At 41.1% G+C, this 25,596-nt stretch overlaps 2 protein-coding genes across 4 annotated transcripts in view; both read right to left on the bottom strand.

The window, feature by feature from the left end:
• SECISBP2 (SECIS binding protein 2) overlaps positions 1-11,596 on the bottom strand; it is a 28,066-nt gene extending 16,470 nt beyond the window's left edge. Inside the window, exons 1-8 of one of the 3 annotated variants that reach the window (XM_019610559.3) lie at positions 11,325-11,596; positions 9,816-9,863; positions 7,691-7,883; positions 6,083-6,212; positions 5,416-5,633; positions 4,820-4,907; positions 2,217-2,341; positions 1,497-1,652 (exon numbers count right to left, since the gene is read on the bottom strand). In XM_019610559.3, the coding sequence (XP_019466104.1) occupies positions 1,497-1,652; positions 2,217-2,341; positions 4,820-4,907; positions 5,416-5,633; positions 6,083-6,212; positions 7,691-7,883; positions 9,816-9,863; positions 11,325-11,581 (1,215 nt within the window). In that variant the 5' untranslated portion in view covers positions 11,582-11,596. Of the gene's footprint in view, positions 1-1,496; positions 1,653-2,216; positions 2,342-4,819; positions 4,908-5,415; positions 5,634-6,082; positions 6,213-7,690; positions 7,884-9,815; positions 9,962-11,324 lie in introns of all 3 variants that reach the window. The other 2 variants (XM_031557337.2, XM_019610560.3) reach the window with 2 other exon arrangements.
• Positions 11,597-11,885: 289 nt separating this feature from the next.
• Positions 11,886-14,847, bottom strand: CKS2 (CDC28 protein kinase regulatory subunit 2). Its single transcript, XM_003213588.5, has 3 exons — positions 14,684-14,847; positions 13,412-13,539; positions 11,886-12,192 (listed from the first exon to the last, which is right to left on the bottom strand). The coding sequence occupies exons 1-3, from the start codon at positions 14,740-14,742 to the stop codon at positions 12,140-12,142; spliced, it is 240 nt and encodes a 79-aa protein (XP_003213636.1). The 5' UTR covers positions 14,743-14,847; the 3' UTR covers positions 11,886-12,139.
• Between the last annotated feature and the right edge of the window lie 10,749 nt (positions 14,848-25,596).

The following is a 25,596-nucleotide window of genomic DNA, read 5'->3' as shown; positions in this document are numbered from 1 at the left end:
CATATTCTTGTTCAACACTGGTGTTACAATGAAGCACAGTTAAATCACGATCACACAACAATTCTGTAAGGTGGGAGAGCCTAAAGCATTTTTGAAACCGACTAACAAAAGCATCAAAACACTAACGTGTATATTACAGCTACATGAATATGAGAAAGATTTGAATAAATAATCAGGAATATAAACAGTGACATCTATATTTCTTATGAATTGTTTCCAGACTGAGATCACAGAATCACAGAATGGCCAGGGTTGGAATGGATCTCAAGGATCACGAATCTCCAACCCCCCTCCCACATGCAGGGCCAACCAACCTCCAACCTCCATCAACCTCCACATTTAATACTAGGCCAGGCTGCCCAGGGCCCCATCCAATCTGGCCTTGAACACCTTCAGGAACGGGGCATCCACAACCTCTCTGGGCAACCTGTTCCAGCACCTCACCACTCTCTCTGTAGAGAACTTCCCCCTGACATCCAACCTAAATCTTTTATCCCTCAACTTAAAACCACTTCCCCTTGTCCTTGCAATTATCAGTCCTTTCAAAGAGTTGATTCCCTGCCTGTTTGTAGGCTCACTTAAGGTACTGAAAGGCTGCAATGAGGTCACCCTGCAGCCTTCTCTTCTCCAGGCTGAACAAGTCCAGCTCCCTCAGCCTGTTTTCATAGGGGAAGTGCTGCAGTCCTCTGATCATCTTCGTGGCTCTCCTCTGGACCCTCTCCAATAGCTCCCTGTCTTTCTTGTACTGGGGGCTCCAGACCTAGAGACAGTACTCCAGATGTGGCCTCACAAGAGCAGAGCAGACAGGGACAATCATCTCCCTGTCCCTGCTGGCCACCCCTCTTCTGATGGAGCCCAGGATACCATTTGCTTTCCGAGCCGCAAGGGCACACTGCTGGCTCATGTTCAATTTTTCATCCATCAGGACCCCCAGGGTCCTTCTCTGCAGGGCTGCTCTCAAGGACCGCTCCTTCCAGTCTGTATAGATGCCTGGGATTTCTCCGACCCAAGAGCAAAATACTGCACTTTGCTCTGGTGAACCTCATTAGATTAACCTGGGCCCACCTTTCAAGTCTTTTGAGGTCCCTCTGAATGGTATCTCTTCCTTCCACTGTATTACCAATACCATATTATTTAAAACTTTGGCACCCTATGGTATCCAGTATACTTCCATTCTTTGTGCACTTTGCTTTACAAAACCGTTACTACAGAATATTTTTCACTTGGAAAATCTGTCCCTTTTTGGAACCTGTTAATACCCAGACTTAACAGTCTCTCCTGCAGGAATTCATACTCATTCAATCCTTAATGAATTAAAAGGCAGAACTGTTTCCTATCTCTAATTTCTAACAGGAATCGTAACTGAAATGAGCCTGACCCAATCTCCTCTACTAATAACATGTGATATTAAATTTGTAGAAAGCTTCTGGTCTTCCAGTACACACTCATCATGCTAAAAAAACAAAACCACCTCAACAAAAACCTCACTACTGTACCTCAATCCTCGGTGGTTTCTGCACTGTAGTAGATTCATTATAAGGCTTCTCTACATTAGTAGGTGACTTGCTCTTCTTTTTCTTTTTCTTCTTTTTCTTCTTCTTTTCTGACCCTTCTTCAAGCTCAGTTTCACTACCATATTTTTTTGTTTCTGCCTGTTGACAAAAATCATGAGGTACGACCATTAGAAATTTATTTATTTTATTATCACCTGCCAACAAAATTGCAAGGGACCATACTTACACATGCACCTCGTTAGCATGCATCAATCTATGCTAGGATATTAAGCAACTAGGAAAATCCAAGATTTCTTAGAAATTCAGAGGTACTGCAAGAACTCTTCATGTGAACCACACTGTACTGTAACTGTCAGAACATAATACAAGATTTCACTAGGCAATATTCATCCAGGAAGGACAAGATTTCCATGTTTTTGCCTGATTTAGAAATTGAAAATTTCAACAAAGTCTTGCCTAAATGAAGTGAATTCAAATCAGCTATTTTGGAAGTTTGTGTTGCAGGAATTACATTGACTTTTTGATATCTTATTCTTTTTTCTTTTGCCACAACAGAAGAAAAACTATAATAATGACAAGGTAACTTATTAAAAGTAACATTAGAAGTAGTACAGAGTCTAAGAAAAAGTAGCATTGTTTCACATCAAGAAACAGTATTGAACAGTAACAGAAATTAGTTTCAAGCGCACAGTTCTCAATTACCTTTGCTTGACTATCCTGCTTCCCTTTGTATCTGGGAAGACATTCAGATGCTGGTGATGAAAAGGTTTTCTTTGGGGACTGTGAAAGAACCGTGGCCCAAGACACATGTGGCTGAGCAGAGCCATCTGTAAATGTTTCAGGAAATTGATGTGGAAAAAACAAGTGATATCCAAAGATGTCAGAAAATATTTCTCAAATATTCAGAAGACATAGGATCAACAGAGGATTCATCAAGGACTCGCAAATGCAGAGCAAAGCTATATATTTTTTTTTGGAGAAAAACTAAATTAAGTTGCTTAATTACACATTATATTCTATTCCACCCACTGCCCAGTGTTACATGCATATATTTAATACATACATCATAATCTGAAATACTATCACACAACCTACATAAGTCTATGCTTATTCTCTAACATATTTTTCTTTAAAATTATTAACTTCTATTGCATTTATATATTAAATTCCTTTACTGTAACTTACATAGCTTTTGCATACAGGGTCATATCAATATCATCTACTTTCTAAAAAGCTTCCAGCCTGTAGATACATAAACACAAGCTAAAAAGTCTCCTTATGTGCCTCACAGTACAACATACAGCACTTTCATCCACCACCACTTGGTGGAACCAGTGTTCTGAAAGAATTACTCATTCCATTCCGTAAATATTCCCAACACATAATAAATACACATCTTAAAGAAAAAAACAAAAAACATGCCAATGAGAGATCAAAGAAGTTTATTGGGATTATGTGGCAAGGTTTTGGTAGCAGGGGGGTTGTACAGATGGTCTCTGTGAGAAGAAGTCAGGGACTGCTCCACAGATAGTTCCAGCTAGGGTAATGTATTTTAAGAAAGGGTAATACATAAATAAATAAATAAAAATAAAAATGCTGTGCAACAACTGTGATAGACTGGGTGAGAAAACTGTGAGAAAAACAGCCCTGCAGATACCAAGGTCAGTGAAAACGGAGAGGTGGAGGTGCTCCAAGTGCTGGAGTAGACATTCCCTGCAGCCTGTAGTAAATTCCTTTGCTGCCTATGGAAGATCCCACAGTACAAGGGGTGGCCATGTCCTAAAGGAAGCTGCAGCCTGTGGGGAACCCACACTTCAGCTTACTAATGGCAGGAGCTGCAGCTCGTGTGGGACACACCACATCAGTCTGTCCATGAAGGACTCTACCCTATAGAGAGAACCCAAACTTGAGCAGTTATTTAAGAACTGCAGCCTGGCAAGGACCCACACTGGCGCAATTCTTGAAGGACCATATTCCTTGGTTCTTCATGCTAGACCAGTACAAAGTGGAACAAGGGAGGTATGGCAAAGTGAAATTGATATCAATAGACCACAGCTCCCATTCTACATCTTGCTGTGCTGCTCAGGGTGGGGAGAAGGCAGAAGACTTGGGAGTGAAGCTGAGCCTGTGAAGAAGGTGAGGTTGAGGAAGGTGTATTTAGTTTTGTCTATGTTTTGGACCATCCTACTTCAATTAGCAATAAATAAATCTTCATTGAGTTGGGTCTGTTTTACCCATAATGGTAAAGAAATAAGATACGCCACAGAATAAAAAAGTATATACTAACTCTAAACTGACCATGGTATTTAATTACCATGATGGTAAGCAGTAAGTAATCTCTCTGTCTTTACCTTGATTCACAAGTATTTTTATCTTATTTTTTCCCCCTGCCCTCTTAAGGAAGATAAGTGCAGCCTGGTTAACAACTGAGGTTAACCCACCAAAAGCAGCTATTTTATTCATAGGTGTAGTGGAATTCCAAGGTCACAGCCTGAACCAATACATGAGCACATGACTGTCTGGAGCAGGGGGGGAGCCTTTCTGTCTTGGCATGCTTCTGGGAGTGCTTATTCTCTCTGAGTCTGCACGGGTTCCCCTTCCTTTCCTGCCTTTCTCAGGCAGTGCGAGAGCACGAACGGGAGAAGGATGCATTCCTCAGCTTGCCCCTTTCTCCAACTGTTACTGGGAGGGATGAGTTAATTCCTCTTTGATATCTTTTCCTATAGTGCCTATTTCTCAAATAAAGGCTCTGTCATCACCTTAGTTTGCTCTACAATCGGGTACAAACTGAAGACTCTACTTGTGGAAAAAATGTTATCAGATAACTTCACAGTTACTGGAATAACAATGCAAAATTCTTACAAATTTTGGAAGAACAAAGAAGTACATAGTAGACTCTAGACTGACAGCTATTTTTTGTAATTGCTTATCAAGACTGATCAAATATTTGCTCAGATTTATTGTTGAAAAAACACCTCAACAGACTTCCTATAATCAATATGTATTATTTCCTCTCCTAAAAAACAGCACAGGAGGCATTCACAGAAACATTAGTCCTTCGGCATCAATGAGACAAAAGAAAGAGGACAATTACAGTTTTGATCTACTAACAAAACCTACATAAAATATAATCTTATTTGGAAGAAATAGATACAAACTTATTTTTCTTACTCTGCAATGAATTCTCTCTTTGATTTCATATATATTTGAGAGTTCAGCAGCTCCTAACAATACTTTATTATTCCAAATTGATGAGATACAAGCAGTTCAAATATGAGGAAACAATTTATATTAGCAGTACTTACCTCTACCATCAAAAGAAGAGGGAATTAAGCTTGCTACTGTTTCCTTTGAAGTTTTTGACGAGGCTTTGCTTTCCACAGAAACGTCTTTCTGTAAAATTGAGGGTCAGGTATCATAGCAGTACAAATAAAAGCATTTGCCTGAAGAAAGCTAAACATTAAAAAGAAGAAATAACAAAATCCTCAATCCACATGGACAAAGGCATAGAGAATTTTGTAGCCCACTTTTTTTTTGTTACTATTCTTAGTGGAAACATCGGTGAGAGAAAAAACAAGCAGTCAAGAAACCTCAGGGAACACATGTGCTCTGTATATACAAGCCAGAAGTTAGACCTTAGCAGTACCAGACTAAACTGTAACAGAGCTCGGCTTTCCCATATCTGCTAGCAGCACAGAGAAGGAAGAAATAGTGAGGAAAAGAAGGGAGAGCAAGCACTGATGCCTCCATCTACAAGAAGCAGCATAAAACCTGCAGCTATGAAACTTCCTGCTTGCAAGCTACTTAAGCAGGTATTAACATGCTGAATGCAAAAACAGTTTCTTGAGCTTTGAAAAAAAAAGAATTTCTATGAGTTCTGCAACATGAAAGCATAGCTAACCTCTGTGTTCAACAAAGGAGACATCTGTGGTTGGCTAAGGCATATAATGTTACTTTCCACTGAACATGCTGGTCCATTTTTATGATGCACATTCAATATCTCACTGCTTCCCAAACTCTGCAACTTGTGGAAATCCAAAATAGTAGTTTCAAATGCAGGAGAAGACTCTATTTTTGGAGCTTGAGTTGACTTCTTGCTTGCAGTTTTACTGAACCTGTCTGAATAAAGCAAGTAAAGTCTAAAACATAAAACTTGCTTGCAGTCATTTCTGCATATGTCTTACAGCACACCAATGACAGTAACAGCAACAGTCACAAGAATTATTGGTATAAATACCTGACATGAAAGAAAAAAAAACAGAACAAAAAAATCAAGTGATTATAACCAATGTGTTTAGACAACACCAAATTGACAACCAAATGTAAATTCAGCTACTTTCTGAGGATACTTTTGTTTCAATTTTGCTCATGCAACCACCAAACAATTTACTGTTACCATCCATTGTCAAAAAGTCACATAGTAAAAAATATTCTGTTTTTTAACTATTCTAGATGTAGAAACACTACCACAAACTGGAAATTACAGTACAGACAACTACTTTATGGACACACTACATATTTCAAACCAAATAGCACATTAGTTATATACATTATAATAGCAATAGTACCTGGCTTCACGGAATCTTCACTGCCTGCAGAGGTCTGTAATGCAGCCCTTTTCACAATTCTGACAGAAGAATCCTCTCCATCTTGCTTTTTCTTGTCTGGTTTCTTCTCATTGTCCTTTGCTTTCCTCTGCTGCAAGTATTTGTCATATATTTAGTTAATTTTACTTTAACTCTGTAAAAATCTTCAAGCATTCCATGCACTACAGTCAACTAACTACATATCTGGAGTTTGAAGATACATAATGAATTCTATACCACAGCCACATATAACCAACAAAATCAGAATAGTCAGTTAAAGGTTTGTTATTGCATTTTACTTTCCTTGTTAAATGTGCTACCTGTGTCACATATTACATACACTCATTCCACATTTCTATGCAACTACACATTTAAGATCTTATTAAAACTAATGACAGCATTATGAATAGTTTATAATCAGCTGGTCTTAAATTGTCCAATTCTTATTTACTGCAACTGAGTTTCTTCTAGAAAAGAGCTAAAATTCTAAAAGCATTCCAAGTTTTTGACTAAGCTACGTTATGATCAAAACAAGACAAGACTGTTGTAATAACACACCAAACATATGCAGCAAACAGAGTGTAATTAGAAAAGCTATATCTACATGTTCCCAATAAAGCAAATATTCACCTATACTATACAGAAGTCCTGAAGCCTCATGATTCTTGCAAGGAACATTCTTTGGCAGACTTGGGCTGAAGAATTAGAGAGGTAGGCAAGTAACATGCATCCATGCAAATTATGCTGCATCAAACTAGACGCATGGCTCAACTCTGTTCAGAGGATTTGGAATTAAATTCTAAGTACATTCAGGAGCAACACTGTTTTCTGGAGTGGGAGGATACTCCCTGGCCTGGAAATCCATATTATTAAAGACCCAGGAGATGTGACCAAATTATTGCAAAGCCACTAAGTTCTATTTCTCTCTTAAAGATCCCAGAAGGTAAATTTCGAGTGCCAAAAAGACCATCGAACAGTACCCAGCTGAGCCTAGCTTTACTCAGACTACAGAACTGCCTTCCCTCCAAAAATCACTGAAGATTTTTGTTGAATATTGTTTTCACTTTTGACTGAGGGTATTTCTTATGTGAGCCTTTATTCCCTCTCCACTCCAATATGTTCCTGCTCCATTTGGATTTTTTCTGCAGCAGGCTTTGGAAATGTTTGAACAATAAATGCAGTCCGATCACTTCATGGCCATGCAACTGATCACAGCCATCAATTCTCTACAATTTATGCTTGTGGAGGCTGCTGCTACTGTGCTCCAGAAAAAGCACCAAACTCCAGCAGCGAATGAAGGAAAGCATGGTTCACAAATGTAATATGGTTTTGTTTTTTTTTCCTGCTTTATGGTGCTGCCTTATGAGGAAAAACAACACACTCCTTTCATGCTTGGAAAACTGTACTAATTGTAGAATGTAATTAACTTTTTTGAAACCTGTAGGTGGCCTCACTAATACTATCATCCTCTTTAAGCACCACTCATTATTCCTACACAAACAAAGAGTGATTAGTCATTTCAAAAATGAACAAAGCATTCAGACTACTTTAAAGAAAGAATTCAATTTTTTAAAAAGTTCGTGTGCTCACCTTTAAAAGACTCTTACTTTCTTGTCTGATTGGATACTTTTGTTCAGCAGATTCACTGACTATTCTGGAATCATTACAGTATGTTGACCCATTTGAATGATACTGTGAGGCAGCTACTGGATTTGTATTTGAAACAACATCAGGTGAGCAAGAGCTGCTGGAGTGTTCATTTAATGCAGGATCTCCCACAACACTATGTGATGGACATTGAGAAAGAGATGAGAGGTCATCCCGAGGCAAATCTTCAGCATATACTCATTGCCTAGATAAATATACCATTCCTTGGCTGAAGAATTTGTTTAACAAGAAAGCTATATTCCAAAAGAAAAGTATTGCATGTTATTTCAACCAACTATTTACTCACTGCCATATGTTCTTTAAAAATAATATATTTTGTTTTGGATAAAACATGCAGTTTGTAGCAAATACTTAAAAATACAGATGTTACATGCTTCAAGTTGCAAACCTAATCTGCTTGAGAGTTATAGACCTCACTTCTGTTTAAGGTTGCCAGCTTTCTTCACACTTATTTTTGGTAGGCTTTTTCTTGTGAAACAAACCAAAAGCACACTGCATAAGATGCATTATGCGTTTGACTAAAAAAAAACCACAGACACTAAACAGTGAAACCCATCTTAAGATGCCATAACAACAAAGTAGGAGTACAGCATGTTATGGGGCTATAAAGCATGTGTGAAATACAATACAAAACTGTTAGACAGCCAGTAAATGGACTGCAGTTAATCGTAACATTGATGAAAGTACAACATGTTTTTTGTGATGTGTCTGTGGCATGCCTTTCCTTCAACTGTATACTTCAAAGTTTCCTTCCAATTTCACTCTATACTTTCTACAGAAACTGTACACTGAGATCCAGATTTGATAAGGGAGACCTGGCAGACAGCTCAGCACCACACAGCTATTCATTCACTTCCTCACAATGGGATGGAGAAAGAATTCAAGGAAAAGAAAAGTAAAACCTGTGGGTTGACATAAAGATAGATTAATAGTGAAGAAAAGTGAGGGAAAAAGAAAGCTGCATTCAGAGTTGTTCAGCACAAAATGGACAACGTCTCAACCTCAGGTCTGTAATAAAAAAATGAAAAATGTCCCACCAGAACAAGATGCTTCTGCAATTCTGATAGACTGTAGTCAAAACAACTCTTATAATCAGACAAAAAAAGTAATAAATCTGAGTCACAATAAGAACTACAGCTCAGCCCCAACAAGACAAAACATTCATGAGAATACTGCTTCTGTGCCTGATCTTTCCAACACTAAAAAATACCATAAATGAGACCATACTCATCTCATTGCTAAACACATACTACACATAAAAATGGGCAAAAGTACTCAGAATTCCTGTAAATAAAATGGCTGACATACTAAGAAAGCCTAGAACGAATATGTTCTCTAAGGCTCTACCTGAACTTTTTAAGGACTTAACAGTAATTTTGCAGTAATTTCAAAATTAATTCAATGTTCAGAGTTCTACTAACCTGAGAAGCAACTGGAGAACTAAATCACATCAAAAAATTATTACAGTATTCAATTATTTCCTATCCCAGTATGTAGGCTTTCTTCTAGGCTGCTCTGAGCTTAACAATACAATTACAAATCTATTATGAATGCCAGCTTTTCAGGCTTCATTAGAAAAATATTTCAAGAAACCTCCTATGTTCTTACTAAGAGTTACTTTCCTGGGACACGGAGATTGTGAAAAGGAGATTGAGGAGTAATCTCAGACATTTATGGTAGGAAAAACACTCCTGGAGGATTGCCTTCTTACTTGATTCTGTCTGCTTCAGCTCTGTCATAACACAAGCATCCTTTCACTGAAGAACAAGATTCAGCTCTTTTGAAAGCACAAAATGGCAAGAGTAATCATTACAATTAAGCTAACTTTAATAGTCCACTGCAATATGGACCTTTGGAAACAAGAGGTGAAATACTGATATACATCCAAACAATAGAAATGTACAAATCTAAATCCTGAGGACAAGGGACAAGAATGTATTTAGTCAGAATATTAACATATCAGAACTTTGACTTTCTGAGAGTAATCAATGTCCAAAACTGGAAGGTTAAAATCCCCCAAGAAATAAGATTCAGAAAATATACATACTTATCCAAAGACGGTTCCTGAACAAATGTGTAGCCTGTAGTTAAGTACCTAGGAAAGACACATGCTGCTGAGGGTTCTGACCATGCCACAGTTACCGCTGCATATTTTGGAACAAATGGTTTGACCTCTGCTGACAACTTGATGCCCTGAGAAACAAAACGTTTTTTGGCTACATGCTTTTTGAGATTAATATTCTAAGTGAAAAATATACTTACCCTGTGAGCACAACCCTCATAGAAAAGTTTGCTCTCTTCCAGCAGAACATGAAAAAGAAAGCTCACCAAAAATAAAGAGAAGCAAAACCAAGGAACCCTAAGCAAAACATGGCTTCTCTGGAAAACCATTTCCTTTAATATCCACATCTAACATGCAATACCTCTAAAAGTCATCTACACAGAGTAACAGAATATGCAGTAAGCACTAGTACACAAACTCTCAGTTTAGCTTCAAACAACGTGATCTAAAATTCACAGTGTGTGACTAACACTGCCGTAACATCTGACTGTGGGAGTACATATTAATAATAAAGGCTTTGTGTACACTTGTATTTGAAATTAATCTGTGTGGAAAAAAATGCTTAAGTATAAAGCATTCTCATTTTTTAAATGGTAGATATTCCATTTGTTCTGAAGTATCACTGATTTAAACTGGATATATATACATATGTAGCAGCACTGAGATAAAGGTCAATGTACTCACTGCCATTACAGCATCACACGGCTTTTCCTTACTGCAATAAATGCAACAGGTCATTAGCCACTAGTGCATTTCTGGGTTAAACAGCATGCTGTATGAAAACTGAGGTCCTTTTCACTTGCCAAGGCCAATTTCAGTAACTAAATAAGACAGTAATCTTGAAAATACTTGAACAGTAGTTTCAATGTTTAGGCATATATAGTAGGCTCATTGCTCCCTCTGGTTGCTGCACTGATTTCATCACAAACATGTAAGGAACTCTGACAGACTAAAGGAGAACAGAAGGAGCTGCAAACTCCTCCACTCCTGAACCTACCGACAGTTCCAACTACACGCTGAGCGGCCACTTCAACAATGGGAAACGGAGTGTGAATTCTACACGTTTAAGCATGCAACAAACATACAGGCGTGTAACTATACAGAAAGTAAGCAAGGAAGGAATCTGGGATCGGTTATTTGGAAGCCGCGGCCGCAGGTGGGGTTCGCCCCGTCCACTGCGAGTATCTCCGGGCAGGGACGCAGCCCCCGGGCAACAGTGCGTCTCCAGGCCCCCGAGGCGCACCGCCTATGCGCTCGGCCCGGCCCCGCCGGGTACTTCCCTCACGCAGCACCCAACACAGAGCGGCGGGCGATCTGCCGGGCCGCGCCTCGTCCCCCTCCCGGCTCCAGGCCTCATCGGGTCCTCAGTCATCCCTGCTGACGCGCCGGGCATGCGATCCCCTCAAGCGGGTGGGTGCGGGCCATGGACTGGGGCGACCACTCCACGAAATTACGCAACAGGCCGGGGACACGCGGGGGTGGCGCCGCCCTTACCTCCCTGCTTCGGCCAGAGCGCCTCTCCGCAAACATGGCGAGCGCTTCGTCCCACCACTCCGCTCGCCCCGCGACGCCGCGGCCGGGCCTACGGCGCGCCGTGATGACGTCCGTCCAACGGCGCGCACGGGGACAAATGGGGATGTAGGAGGTTCCATCTGAACGTGAGAAAAAATTACTTTGCGGATGAGTGAGCACGGGAACGAGCTCCCCAGAGAGATTACAGTGTCTCCTTCTGTGGAAATATTGAAGACCATCTGGACGCTTTAATGCATAATGTACTGTAGGGCACCTGCCTTAGCAGGGGATGGGGCTAGATGTCCTCCAGAAGCCCCTTCCAAACTCTACAGTTCTGTAATTCACTTAGTTAAAGTTTCTCCATAAGGTAATTTGCTTTGTCTGGTGAATTAGAACTCTATAGAGGTTTAGATTTCATAGAGTACGACAAGCAGGCTTTATTTCTTTGCACCTAGTGATGAACTGCGTTTGCACATGCAACATTATAGCAGAAAAGCTGAGTGCAAAAGTTATTACATGCAGGATAAAAAAAGACTCAAAGTATACAATAGTAAACTTTATTAAAGAGAACCAATTTCAGACTAAGAGACACTAAAAGTTAAATTCCACTTCTCTTTGAAAGAATAGCAGCCTAATAGAAATTGTATTTGACTGAGCTTTGTTGCTGTGAATAATACAGCTCATGCACAGGTACAGCTGTATGTTTTGTACATAAAGTATTCACTGAATACTACCAAGATATATACATGCATACACAAAGTTCCAGAAGATTAAGGAGAATATTTCTAGACAGTGGTTCATTTCGGATCATCTTTTGGAAGAGGTCTTCTAAAGAGAAGAATGTGTGGCTCTGTGGGAATAAAATTGAACAAAGTGTCAGTCTGTCCTCTAAGCCTTGATGAGAGCATTTCATCAATTTAATAAAGCCTGAACACTACTACTGAATAAGAAATGAATAAATCAAGCCCACAATTGTCCTTAAGTGTAGTATTTACAAACCAATTCTACAATAACCGTACAGGTCACAAGCATGTGCTTTAAAATTTATACCAAAGGTTGACAGTATCATAAACTTGTAAAGGAAGGAAATACAGCAAATATGGGAATTAACACACTCTGTCTCTCTGCATTAGATTATTTGAATTACTCGTATATGAGTATAAAAGTATAAGAAACTGCTGATGCTGTTCTTGTGAGGCATATACTGCCAAACATCAACAAAAACCATTTCAGTTAATATAGCTAGCTTCTGTTAGTATTGACCTGACTTAAGTGCAAACCCCTCCAAAAAATCCCATTCAAAAATACCAAAGGTATCCAATTTTGAAAATGTAGACTAGTTTCTTCATCATTTTTTCTGGAAACTTGGAATTTCATGAGGCTGGCTTTACTTCAGCCTGATTAACAAGTACCAGGTATGGCTATTTTAGTACACAGTGATTGGAGAGGTCTAAAATCTTTGTCATCTTTTAATTGAAAGGCTGCATTTAATAGACAACTACTAGACCTAAAACTATATCATGGATTTTTCAGAGCATTAATGCAGGACGTGGTCTACATGAGCATCCGCTGGGTTTTTCTACTAAATAGGTGTACCAGGTACATGACATAGAAATATGCTGCTATATAAATTTTTCCTCAGCCACTGATATTCAAACATCATACTTGTATGATGTCACAAAAAACCTATTGCAGAGGTACAAACAAGTTTGAACAAGATGCTCTTTAAGGTCCCTTCTAAAGTATTCTACAACTTTGATTTGTCAGTATACAGAGAAAGTATAAACTTAGAACAAAACTAGCATTTTCCAATCAGTTCCAAGATTCAGAGGTGAAATTTACACCAAAAAAAATCTCCTGCGTTGCTTATGTTACTACCTAACTTAAATAGCAAGGAGCTGACAAAAGAAATCAAAAACACTTAAAACAATTAGAAGCAAATTCAACAGCAGGAGCAACTATTCATCTTCATACTTCAGTTGAGTACCAGTCTCAGATGATATTTTAAATTTTTTTTTTAAAATATATCTCAGACTCCTTTTTTATCAGTCATATTCATCTGTATTTACCTGGTTCGTGGATCATATAATGAACCCATCCAAGACTTTGCTGAACTCCAAGGCTTCTCCATTCCTCTTCAGACAGAAGATGAGCTTTTGGCATTCGTTTTAAGAGTTCTCTTGGCAGCATTACATGCCTGTAGATTAGTAATTAACACATTACACCCTAGATACCTTGCACAGGTCTCTGCTAAAAGATATTAAGCAAGTCCATTCATGATTATCAGCATTCCCTAGAAAGTTCTTTACAGAGAGAGTGGTGAGGTGCTGGAACAGGCTGCCCAGAGAGGTTGTGGATGTCCCGTCCATAGAGGTGTTCAAGGCCAGATTGGATGGGGCCCTGGGCAGCCTGGTCTGGTATTAAATGGGGATGTTGGTGGCCGTGCCTGTGGCAGGGGGGTTGGAGATTCATGATCCTTGAGGTTCCTTCCAACCCTGGCCATTCCAGAAAGAGTCCTAGGGTGCTCATGGATACCAGCAATTATGGAACATCAATTCCAAAATTCAATTTTAAATGTACATCTTCAGTGCAACTGCATATTGAGACAGCAAACATCCTAGAAGAGATTAATACCCCTGCATGCTCTAATTATGGTACTTGTACTTAAGGATGTGTTACTAGCAATAGTCCATCATATAAACAACTTAAAAAACACACAAACAGTGACTCCACACATTTCTAAGAGATTGAGAAACTCACTCTTGTTTGTATTTTGTAGTGAATATATTCTCTATAGAGATTACAGTGCTAGTTTTTAAAGTCAAAGCACTAATACCACTTTGGAGCCTGAGGTAAGAAATCTAAGACCCTCTTTCCACATTTGCAAGTTCCTTCATCATAAAAAGAAGTATTCTATCTTGTTTCTGAGGCCAAATGACTATTGAGTCAGCAGGAAGCAGGTACTCAGGCTCGACGTAGCAAAAACACTCGTTTGCAGTAGTTCTAGAAAATCTAGAAGACTGTAAACTGTACTGTTAAATGAACGACAGAACCAATTAGTACTGTTGCAGACCTTTGAAAACCAGCAGGTAGAGTACTGTCTGAAGGACTTCACAGAGTTCATCTATCAGCACTACACTTCGAAACAGACCTAAGAAATGTTGCCGCTAAGGACTCTGAGCTGGTGAGCTGCAGTGATAGCCTACCCCGCCTGCGCGGCCCAGAACGTGCGCTATGCGCTGCCCAAGGCCGCTCCGGGAAAGAGACCGGCAACGGCCTCAGGGCAGCCAGCAGGACTCCCTCCCTCTTCCCTGAGCCCGTGCTCCGAAGCTGTTTCTTACCGGTACTCGTATTGCTCGTCAAAGTACTTATCGGAATAGTAGATATCCTTGTGAGCCATAGCGAAAAGCAGAGGAATTCCAGGAACGACACGATCTGCTCGCGAACCCCCTAATGACTAACTGCCCGACTCGAGCCCGCTCCGTTTGAATCTATCGGCTCTATTTTCTATTGGTCTGCTGGCAAAGCCAATTACGTCCCTCAGGCACTTTTCATGTCCCGCCCTCTCGCCGACCCACCAATCATTGGAAGACGGAGAGTAAAGTGCAGAGAGCTGGGAGAGGGGAGTGGCGGGGCCCGGGCCGGGGCGCGCCGCCGGAGCAGCGCAGTGATTGGCCGGTTCCAGTACGGTCTGGAGTGGATTGGGTAAGGAAGTTGTGGCGGTTGTTGGTTGCTAGTCCCGTGCTAGTCTCGTGGACTGCTGTCTGCTAAGCTCCGAGCGTGTGGGGGCAGCTTCCTTATGACGGACAACGGGTGCAGCCTCCTCCCACCGCCTCCATGTTTAAGTTAAATGTGTAGCGCACTCGGGGTTTGGAAGGTGCTGTGTCCTGTATCATGGAATCAAACAATGGGGTGGGTTGGAAGGGACCTCAAAGACAACTTAGTTCAAGCCCCTGCTACAGGCAGAGTTACCATCCGCTAGATCACGCCCTAGATCAGGCTTCCCAGAGCCCCATCCAGCTTGGTCTTGAACACCCCCAGGGACGGAGCATCCACAGCTTTTCTGGGCAGCCTGTGGTAGTACCTCATCACCCTCTCTTGTGAAAAATGTACCCCTGGCATCTAATCTAAATCTTTCCTTTTAGCATAAAACCATTTCCTCTTCTCCTTTGACTATAAACCTGTGTAAAAAGTTGATCTCCCTTCTCTTTATAAATCTCCCATTAAATATTGGAAGGATGTAATGAGGCCTCCTTAGAGCCTTCTCTTCTGCAGGCCAAACAAGCCCAGTTCCTTCAGCCTGTCAAGAAGTGCAAAGGTGCACAAGCCCTCTTAACAACTTCATAGCCTCCTCTGGACCTGCTTCAACAGCTGCTTATCTTTCCTGTACTGGGTGCCCCAAATCTGGACATTAATATTCCAGAATGGGCTTCATGAGGGCAAAGTAGATGGGGAGAATCACTTCTCTCACCATTCTTTTGATGCAGCCCAGGATGGAGCTGGCTTTCTGGGCTGCAAGAGCAGACTGCACTTCACAGCTGCACTCAACCCCATCATCTATGTAATTGATAAAGATGTTAAAGAGGAACAGATCCTTAGGGTACATCACTTTGTACTCTGTTTTTGACTGTGAAATGCTCTGCTCCCTGGCCTTACCAGGTCACTGTTCCTGTATATGGTACAGCATGTTACTTGTACAGGAAAATGAAGGATTTCCAGGAAGTTTTTATTACAGCACAAGGAATTCCTGAGGCACCCTTACATTCTTCACTTTGTTGCTTCTGTTTCGGCCTCGAGGACAGTGCTCGCAGCTCAGGCCCAGAGTTCAGTAACAAACATCAGGTGCAGGTGCATTCATGTACCAATTTGTAAGCCTTCTTACACAGAAAACCAACACAGTAAATATTTTCATGATAAAATACTAGCAGCAAGTTCCCAGAATCGGAAAGGTTGTAAGATATGAGTTATTTTTCAGTATGTAAAAAGTGAATACTGTGTTTTCCCCCTCCAGAGTTATTTCCTGCGTACAGTTGACCTTGAAGATCAAACAGGCTTTGTGTTGTCCAAAAGGCTGCTTTTCTCTTTGAAATATCTTTTATGTTCTCTCTGTTGTTTCTCAAGAGAAACCTAGATTAATTTTCTGCTTTCACAGTGCTATCAGAAATGCATGTTTTGACTCTGGTCATCTAATGCTTCTCCTGAAACTGTTCTAATAGCTTTTTGCTATTTGAAATTTGAAGCTATGCAAGGCTATCATGCTGAGATTGGCTTTGGTAGAGGCTGCTGTTTTCAGCAGCAGGGCACCCTTAAAGTGGAAGCAGTCTGAAGTCTTGAATCTTAAAGTTTAAAACAATCTGAATAAACATTAAAATGAGTTTGTTTATCTAACAGGTAATATTACCCTAAGCAAGGATTTGGATGGTACATGCTGGTGTTTGTTATAATCTGAGAGTAATATTTTTCTCTTAACTGAACTGAATCTGAGAGCACATTTACACAGATCATTTACAGGCAAAATGGAACAAGTATGTTTGTACTGGGTGCTGTTAGTTGTTCACATTCATTTGTTAGCAAAGATACTCAACATAAATATAAAATCCAGTGTAATAATTAAGTACAAATCGCCTGTAAGATTCCTAAAGTTTTGGCTAAATTGAATATAATATTTTTTTTTTAGCTTACTTTCCAGGCAGCACAATGATTATTTTTTAACAGTTAAGGCAGGTGTACCCAGAATACTTAGTTTGGAATGGCATTATTTAATGATGGAAATGGAAAAATACTTCAACAAAGGGATTCTGCTGCATTGAAGATGTTTTCTCTATGTAGCTTTTCTCATGTATACTGAACAGGAGAGAAAATTGACCTTAATGGCAGCCTACGTATAAGTCTCCTTTGAGTGCACTCAACAGTAAAAGCCTGAGTTTCTTTAGAGCAACTTTTTCTTTCATTCCAAACACAATTATACCAAACAATAATTTTAAAGAGGATTAAATGAATTGTTAGGAAGGCTGGCATTCAATTTTGCTTTAGATTCCTCAGATTATTTTGAAAACACTTGTTCCTCAGGACTGAAGAGCTGTATTTGTTAATCAACCAGCAGAGATAACATAATGAACATGCTGTTTGTTGTAATCTAAGACTAGGAGATATTCTATTAGCATTGGAATGCCATTTCAGCTCCTTCTTTCATTGTTTCTTTTCCCTTGCTAGACTGGATAGATTGGTGTACCACAACTGTGCAATTAAGTTGCTCAGTTCCACTGCTAACATCTTCCTAAAATGAAAAACTGAAAATAGGGATATCATTTGTAAAAATACTTCATAAAAATATAATAAGCTTACTGCGTGGGCTATGAGAAATGCGAACAGACATAATGTTCTTCTTACGATTGCATGTACAGAATTCAGGAACTCAGTTACTGTGGATAAAAAAAATTCTGTGACTTATAGCTGAAGGAGAAGTTGTAAAGTTTCCATCTGTGGTCTTCAGAACAATTTCTTATTATAACTTTCTGCAGCATTTTCTGTTGAGTTCTGTGAGACATTTGAAAAATTGAAGTTTAATAATCTTTTACTACAGTTCTGTTTTTAAACATGTTCTTCCAAGACACTGTCTTGAATGTGTTCTCCTAAATAGAACAAGATTACAGTCAAAGAATCCTTTGTCCCGTCTTAATGAGTCATACTCATATGTGCAGTTAATAATTTGTGAATAATTCACATGCATATCACATTCATAATATATATTAATGAACTATTAACAGTGTGTTTATACTTTTAATCTGTTCCATTTGAAAACAAGGATCAAGCTGTTATGCTTTCTGTTGAATTTGATTCATGATCGGAATTACTGGTTAATTTCATTCAAGCATAACAGAAATATTCATAAATAAATTATTGCAGATTCCATGGTGTGGGAATGGAATGTTGTTTCTGCATTTGATATTAAAAAGAGCAATTGGTTTGAAGAAGTAGAACATAATATATTTGTATTCTGTAACTTATCCTTAGAAATAGTTGATCTAAGAAGTAAAATACTATATATGTTAGCGCCGTTTTAGAAACATTATTACTGAATTATGTGATTAATTCTTTCTTGCAAAACTGTAAGAGTTGTTAAATGTTCCAAACAATGCAAGTATAGTGTTAGGGATTAGAAAACATACTGTAGAGTTGTTCTGTTAGGATAAGAAACTCCCAGCAAAAGAAGAACAGATTTAGCAAACATCAAAGAAGTTAGGGCCTCTACACAAGGCCAAATTGTCTCACTCCGTGAGAAGGTTGGGACGTGACAGGCAGGCAACAAGATACTCCTCTGTCTTTCTCCCGAGCTTATCTTTGTGAGAAGAAGGACAAGCAGATATCCGCAAAATAATGATCAGGTGTGGAATAAATTAATTAATTAACTACAGATTTACACTTGTGCAGCAAAAATTGTCTAGTATTTCCATATTTAGTGAAGCATTGAGAAGATTGTGAACCTAAAGTACTCAGCCAATGAGGAACAAGGGGAGAAAGAGATAAGCGTCGGGGAATAGGAATGAAAGATGTAACTCTGTTTTCTGGGTGCCCTCCTGCTTGCGGGACGCCCGCCATTGCAAATGCGAATAAAATCTGCTTTATCAGAGATACAGACCTAGAAAATTATTTGGATATTTCCAACAACGGTAACACAGCAGAAATATTCTGATGAGAGAAGGCATTATAGTAAACTCAAACCGTACTTGACGCTCAAGAATCTGCATGGGAAGAAAAAACATATGCATACCTCTGTTGTAAATATCCGCTAGCCTTTGGTGCACATGCCATTCACAAACCATGAATCTGTACCATTCAGTCTCCTTTGGTACTGTTCTTCATTGACTTGATGTACATGTAGCTTCACATGGTATTTGCCTAGTATTTCACAGCTCTAGAAATCATCAAAACACTGGCCTATAGACCTAAATCAGACTGTGTGTGTAAAATTAACAATATTTGTCTTTGCAGACTTGATTTTCAGAATTAGTTTATCGGATTTTAGATACTTAAAATTGGATTTATTGCCAAACTCAATTTGAAATATCTTTTCAGAAGCATTGAGTTACTTGTATGCTAATTAACCTCTCTTCAGTTAATTGAAGAAAACTGATTATTTATCTTTTGTTCTTCATTTCACATGGGATTGTGAACTATTTCTTGGAGACCCTAAATAAGGATGCTGTGTTTTGGTGGTTTAGCTATCTTTAAATAAGCTAGTGCAAGTTTTGGAAATAATCTAAATGAATTACAGTGCATTGCCATCAGAGAAAGGTAAAACTGAATTTAGAAACAGAGCAAATTATGGATACTTATTCCATTATCTGCACTGATTCAAGAACTGTCTTTTGTAGACATTCTTGCATGAATTAATTCCAAGTCATAAAGAAGTCCAACCTGCAGGGTGAGAATAAGAGATACACAATGGCTCAGGTTTTGATCATAGAATCATAGAATGGCTTGGGTTGAAAAGGACCATCATCTAGTTTAAATCCCCCTGCAATGGGCAGGGTTACCACCCACTAGACAAGGCTGCCCAGAGCTACATCCAGCCTTGCCTTGAATGCCTCCAGGGATTAGTCACCTACAACCCAACCTCTCTGGGCAGCTTGTTCCAGTGCATCATCACCCTCTAAGTGAAAAACTTCCTCCTAAGATCTAACCTAAACTTCCCGTCTCAGTTTAAAACTGTTCCCCCTTGTCCTATCACTATCAATCCATGTAAACACGTTCCCCCTCCTGTTTATACGTTCCCTTCAAGTACTGAAAGGCCACAATGAGGTCTCCCTGGAGCCTTCTCCAAGCTAAACAAGCCCAATTCTCTCATCTTTTCTTCATAGAAGAGGCGCTTCAGCCCTCTGATCATCTTAGTGGCCCTTCTCTGGAGCTGTTCCAAGAGTTCCACGTCTTTCTTGTGGTTGGGCCCCCAGCCTGGACGCAGTACTCCAGGTGGGGCCTCACAAGAACTGAATAGAGGGGGATAGTCACCTCCCTCTCCCTGCTGGCCACCTGTTTTTTAATGCAGCCCAGAACACAGATGGCCTTCTGGGCTGCAAGTGCACGCTGCCGGCTCATGTCCAGCTTCTCATCTACCAGGATCCTCAAGTCCGCAGGGCTCCCTCCTCTCAAGGAGATCTTCCTGCAGTTTGTATGAATACCTGGGATTGCTCCGGCCCAGGTGCAGCACCCTGCACTCGACCTTATTGAATCTCATTAGGTTTACATGGGCCCACTTCTCTGGCCTGTCCAGGTTCCTCTGGATGGCTTCCCTTCCTTCTAAAGTATCAACTGCACTGCTCAGCATGGTGTCATCTTCAAACTTGCTGAGGGTGCACTAAGTGCCATCGTCTGTGTCATTGATGAAGATGTTGAAGAGCACTGGTCCCAAGACCGATCCCTGAGGAACTTGTGACCAGACAAAGAACCATTGATCACAACCGTGTGGCTGCAATCAACCAGTTATTAATTCATTGAACAGTCCATCTTTGAAATCCATACCTCTTCAGTTTAGAGAGAAGGATGTGGCAAGGGTCCATTCAAAAGCTTTGCAGTTGTCAAGGTAGATGACATCTGTTGCCTTTCCCTTGTTTACTAACGCCATCACTCCATTCTAGAAGGCCATCACAGCTTCTAGGAGGATCTGCTCCATGATCTTCCCACGCACAGAGGTCAGGCTAATCTTTTTGGAGAAACATAGATCTATGTCATTAAATGGAGATTTAATTCTCTTACATTTTCTCCCTATACGTTTTCCTGTAAAGAGTGTCTTGAACCTTATCATAGGAGAACAGTTCCGATCTGAAGAGCCACACTCAAGTATTCCCGTACTAACCAAAATCAGTAATGCTAAAATTAGGAGATAATTATTTCCATAGCAACCAATGTTCATTCGGCAAATTCAGGATGGTACCATATAACGTCTGGAGAATCAAGTACCGGAAAATACTGTTAGATGAGGCACAGTTCTGCTCAGATTTTTTCGTGTAGGCTGTGCAAGGTGACAGTATCTCAAAGTAGACCTATGGAAAAAAAATCGCAGTGGAATCACTCAGATTTTTTTTTTTTTGGTTACTGCATATTTTTGGGACAGTGATTGAATGATTAAATATTAAATATTAAAATGTCAGTGCTATATCTGAGAAAAAGCCATTTTATCCAAACACATCTCTGCAGCTTTCTGCATTGGATGACTAGGGAAGAGTTTAAGAGTTGGAAAAGTACATGATCATATCTTCCCAGATTACACTTAGGTTTTAGAGATTACTGATCCAGGATGTGACAGCCCCCAAACATTTTTTGTTTAATCAGTTTTACAGTCATGTTCAGACCTATGTAAATTTCCTGCATCCATCATATCTTGTAGCAACAAGTTCCATGGCTGAACAAGTTTCTTTGTGAGCAAAGGCACCTTAATTTGTTTGTATTATATCTGCCCCATCCTTGTTCTTATACCACAGGAGCCTGTGAACAATGTATTCTTTGTTCCAGATGTTTCTAGGATTCACATACAAGTGCATTATAGACTAGGATTTTGAATTTGAGCCCAATAGATTTTTTTTCTCCCCTCAGAAAAATATTGCTCAAATGTTTAATCACAGAATCATTGAATTGGAGGGGCTGGATGGGACCTTGATAGATCATCTAGTCCTACTCCCCTGCCAAAGCAGGCTTCCTAGGCCAGGTTGCACAGATAGGCCATCCAGGCAGGTCTTGAGTATCTCCAGAGAAGGAGACTCTATGACTCCCCGGGGCAACCTGTTCCAGTGCTCTGTCACCCTTACTGTGAAGAAATTCTTATGTAGATTTGTACAGAACTTCCTATGCTCTGGTTTGTGGCTGTTTCCCCTTGTCCCATCACCATACACTGCTAAAAAGAGTCTGGCCTCATGCTTTGTTGTGGTTTTGTGATTTTTGTTGTCTGTATTCCACATCATAAAATCATGTAAAGCAATGGGAGTTAAAGAGTTAATGTTCTGGTTCTGTGGACTGCCTTTTTTTGGGTATTTGGTTCTTAGAGGGGAGAAGAGTGGCATTCCCCAGAGCACTTGGTACAGGGAGGAAGAAAGGTGGAGCTCCTGGGAGGTTACAAATCTCTCTCTGTTCCTGGTGGCAAATGCACAGTACCACTGCAGTACAGAGTAAGACCTTGGTTTTGGACACTCTCTCTCCTTGTGTTTGATTTACTGGCCTCAACTCCAATTGTATTCTGTTATCTCGCATTCTGAGATCATATTTAGTAAATTAACATTCCTCCTCATATTGTTGTCTCTGCTCTGTTTTTGGATACATCTGTCTCCCTACCCTTCCCCCCTTTACCCCTCTCCTGGGGCACAGGTCCACAACTTCCCTGCCTCATTAATTGCAGGGCCAGGCCAGACCAGCTGTAAACTGTTGACGCTTTTTTTTTCCCTCTTTTTTTTTTTTTTTTTTTCGGGGGGGGGGAGGTGGAGCTGGCAGGTATGTGTACCTGCTGTCCCCTGCAGACACAGATCTAGAGATAACTCTGTATAACTCTGTGACGTCCCTTTACCTCCCACACCTTAGATATTTTTAGATAGTGATTAGATTTCGTCTCTGAGTCTTCTTTTCTCAAGGCTGAACAAACCCAGGTCGCTCAGCCTTTCCTCCTGAGAGAGGTGCTCCAGACCCTTTATCATCTTCGTAGCGCTTCCAGGAGATCTTTTTTGTACTGAGGAACCCAGAACTGGACACAATACTCCAGGTGAGACCTCACCAGGACAAAATAGAGAGGGAGGATCACCTCCATTCACCTGCTGGCCACTCTTTTAACGCACTGCAGAATGCCATTGGCCTTCTTGGCCACCAGGGCACACTGCTGGCTCATGGCCAACCTGTTGTCCACCAGGACACCCAGGTCCCTCTCTGCAGAGCTCTTCTCCAGCAGGTCATCCTCCAACCTGTACAGGTGCATGCTGGTATTCCTCCCTTGGTGCAAGAAACTACACTTGCTTTTGTTAAATCTCATCTGGGTCCTCTCTGCCCAACTCTCCAGCCTGTCCAGATCTCTGAATGGCAGTACAGCCTTTTGGTCTGTCAGCCATTCCTCTTAGCTTTGTATCATCAGCAAACTTGCTGAGAGTGGACACTATCCCCTTGTCATGGGATTATCCCTACATATAAGCTCATGACATGGGGCACAGACCCCGAGAAAAAGGAAAAAAAAAAGAAGTACAAATGGTTTGCCACATGACCTGGCCAGCCCCAGTCATGTACACTTCAGAAGAGGGGGATGGGCAGAGAGAATCACAGAATGGCCAGGGTTGGAAGGGACCTCAAGGATCATGAATCTCCAACCCCCCTCCCACATGCAGGGCCATCAACCTCCACATTTAATACTAGGCCAGGCTGCCCAGGGCCCCATCCAATCTGGCCTTGAACACCTTCAGGAACGGGGCATCCACAACCTCTCTGGGCAACCTGTTCCAGCACCTCACCACTCTCTCTGTAGAGAACTTCCCCCTGACATCCAACCTAAATCTTCCCTCCCTTAATTTAAAACCATTTCCCCTTGTCCTACTGTTATCAGTCCTTTCAAAGAGTTGATTCTCTGCCTGTTTGTAGGCTCCCTTTATGTAATGAAAGGCTGCAATGAGGTCACCCTGCAGCCTTCTCTTCTCCAGGCTGAACAAGCCCAGCTCCCTCAGCTGTTTTCATAGGGAAGGTGCTCCAGTCCCCTGATCATCTTCGTGGCTCTCCTCTGGACCCTCTCCAACAGCTCTCTGTCCTTCTTGTACTGGGGGCTCCAGACCTGAACACAGTACTCCAGATGTGGCCTCACAAGAGCAGAGCAGACAGGGATAATCACCTCCCTGTCCCTGCTGGCCACCCCTCTTCTGATGGACCCCAGGATACCATTTGCTTTTTGAGCTGCAAGAGCACACTGCTGGCTCACGTTAAGCTTTTTATCCATCAAGACCCTCATGTCCTTCTCTGCAGGTCTGCTCTCAAGGACCGCTCCTTCCAGTCTGTATAGATGCCTGGGAGAGCTAGCAGACAGTTGTAACAAAGAGACAACACAATGGCAACGATCTCAGGAGGAATGCTAATTTACTAAATTAACTAAATCAAACAAAATGAGAGACACAAAAGTACCCAAAGCACAATTCAAACCACAATAATTGGAGCCAGACCCTGGGGTTCTCTGGAGCTCCACCTCACTTCCTCTTCCCACCAGGTCCTCCAGGGATGCCGCCCCTCCCCTCCCATCAGGATAATTGAAATGCCCATAAAAGGCAGTAAAGGGGACCAGAACATTAACTCTTTAACTGCCACTGGTCCACATGATGTTCTGATGTGGAATACTGACAACAACAACAAAAAAACACGAAAATCACCAAACCGCAACACCCTTTATCAAGGTCCCCGATGAAGATGTTGAATGAGACCAGTCCCAGCACCAACCCCTGGAGAACATCTGTAGATACTGGCCTCCAACTAGACTCTGCACCACCAATCACAGCCCTCTGAGCTTGGCCAGTCAGCCAGTTCTCAACCCACCCCTCCGTCCACTCACCTATTGCACACTTCCTCAGCTTCATTATAAGGATGTTGTGGGAGACATTATCAAATGCCTTGCTGAAATCCAGGTAGACTACATCCACTGCTCTCCTCCCATCCACCCAGCCAGTGATGACATTGTAGAAGACTACCAGATTGGTCAGGCATGACCTCCCCTTGGTGAACCCATGCCGACTACTCCTGATAACCTTGTCTTCCAACTGCCTGGAGATGGCATATAGAACAAGCTGTTCCATCACCTTTCCAGGGCCAGAGGTGAGGCTGATGGGCCTACAGTTTCCCAGATCTACCTTCTTGTCTTTTTAAAGGCCAGAGTGACATTAGCTATCTTCCAGTCTTCAGTAACTTCTCCCATTCTCCAAGACTTCTCAAAGATGATAGAGAGCAGTTCAGCATTCACCTCTGCCAGCTCCTTCAGCCCACATGGATGCATCCCAGTGGGGCTCAGGGATTTATGTACATTGATGCTGCCTAGACAATCTCAGACCATTTCCTCTCTCACCAAAGGCAAGCCTTCCATTCCCCAGACTCTCTCACTCATCTCAAGGGTCCAGGATTCCCAAGGGAAAGTCTTTCCATTGAAGACAGAGGCAAAAAAGGCATTCAGTATCTCCATCTTCTCAGCATCCCCCATTACCAGAACATCCCCCTCATTTATTAGGGGACCTACATTTTCCCTAGTCTTCCTTTTACT

This window comes from Meleagris gallopavo, chromosome Z (genome assembly GCF_905368555.1).
Source record: "Meleagris gallopavo chromosome Z, MGAL_WU_HG_1.1, whole genome shotgun sequence".
In the NCBI taxonomy this organism is placed as follows: domain Eukaryota; kingdom Metazoa; phylum Chordata; class Aves; order Galliformes; family Phasianidae; genus Meleagris; species Meleagris gallopavo.
The sequence above is the reverse complement of the archived record's forward strand: the minus strand, read 5'-3'. Positions and strand labels throughout refer to the sequence as shown.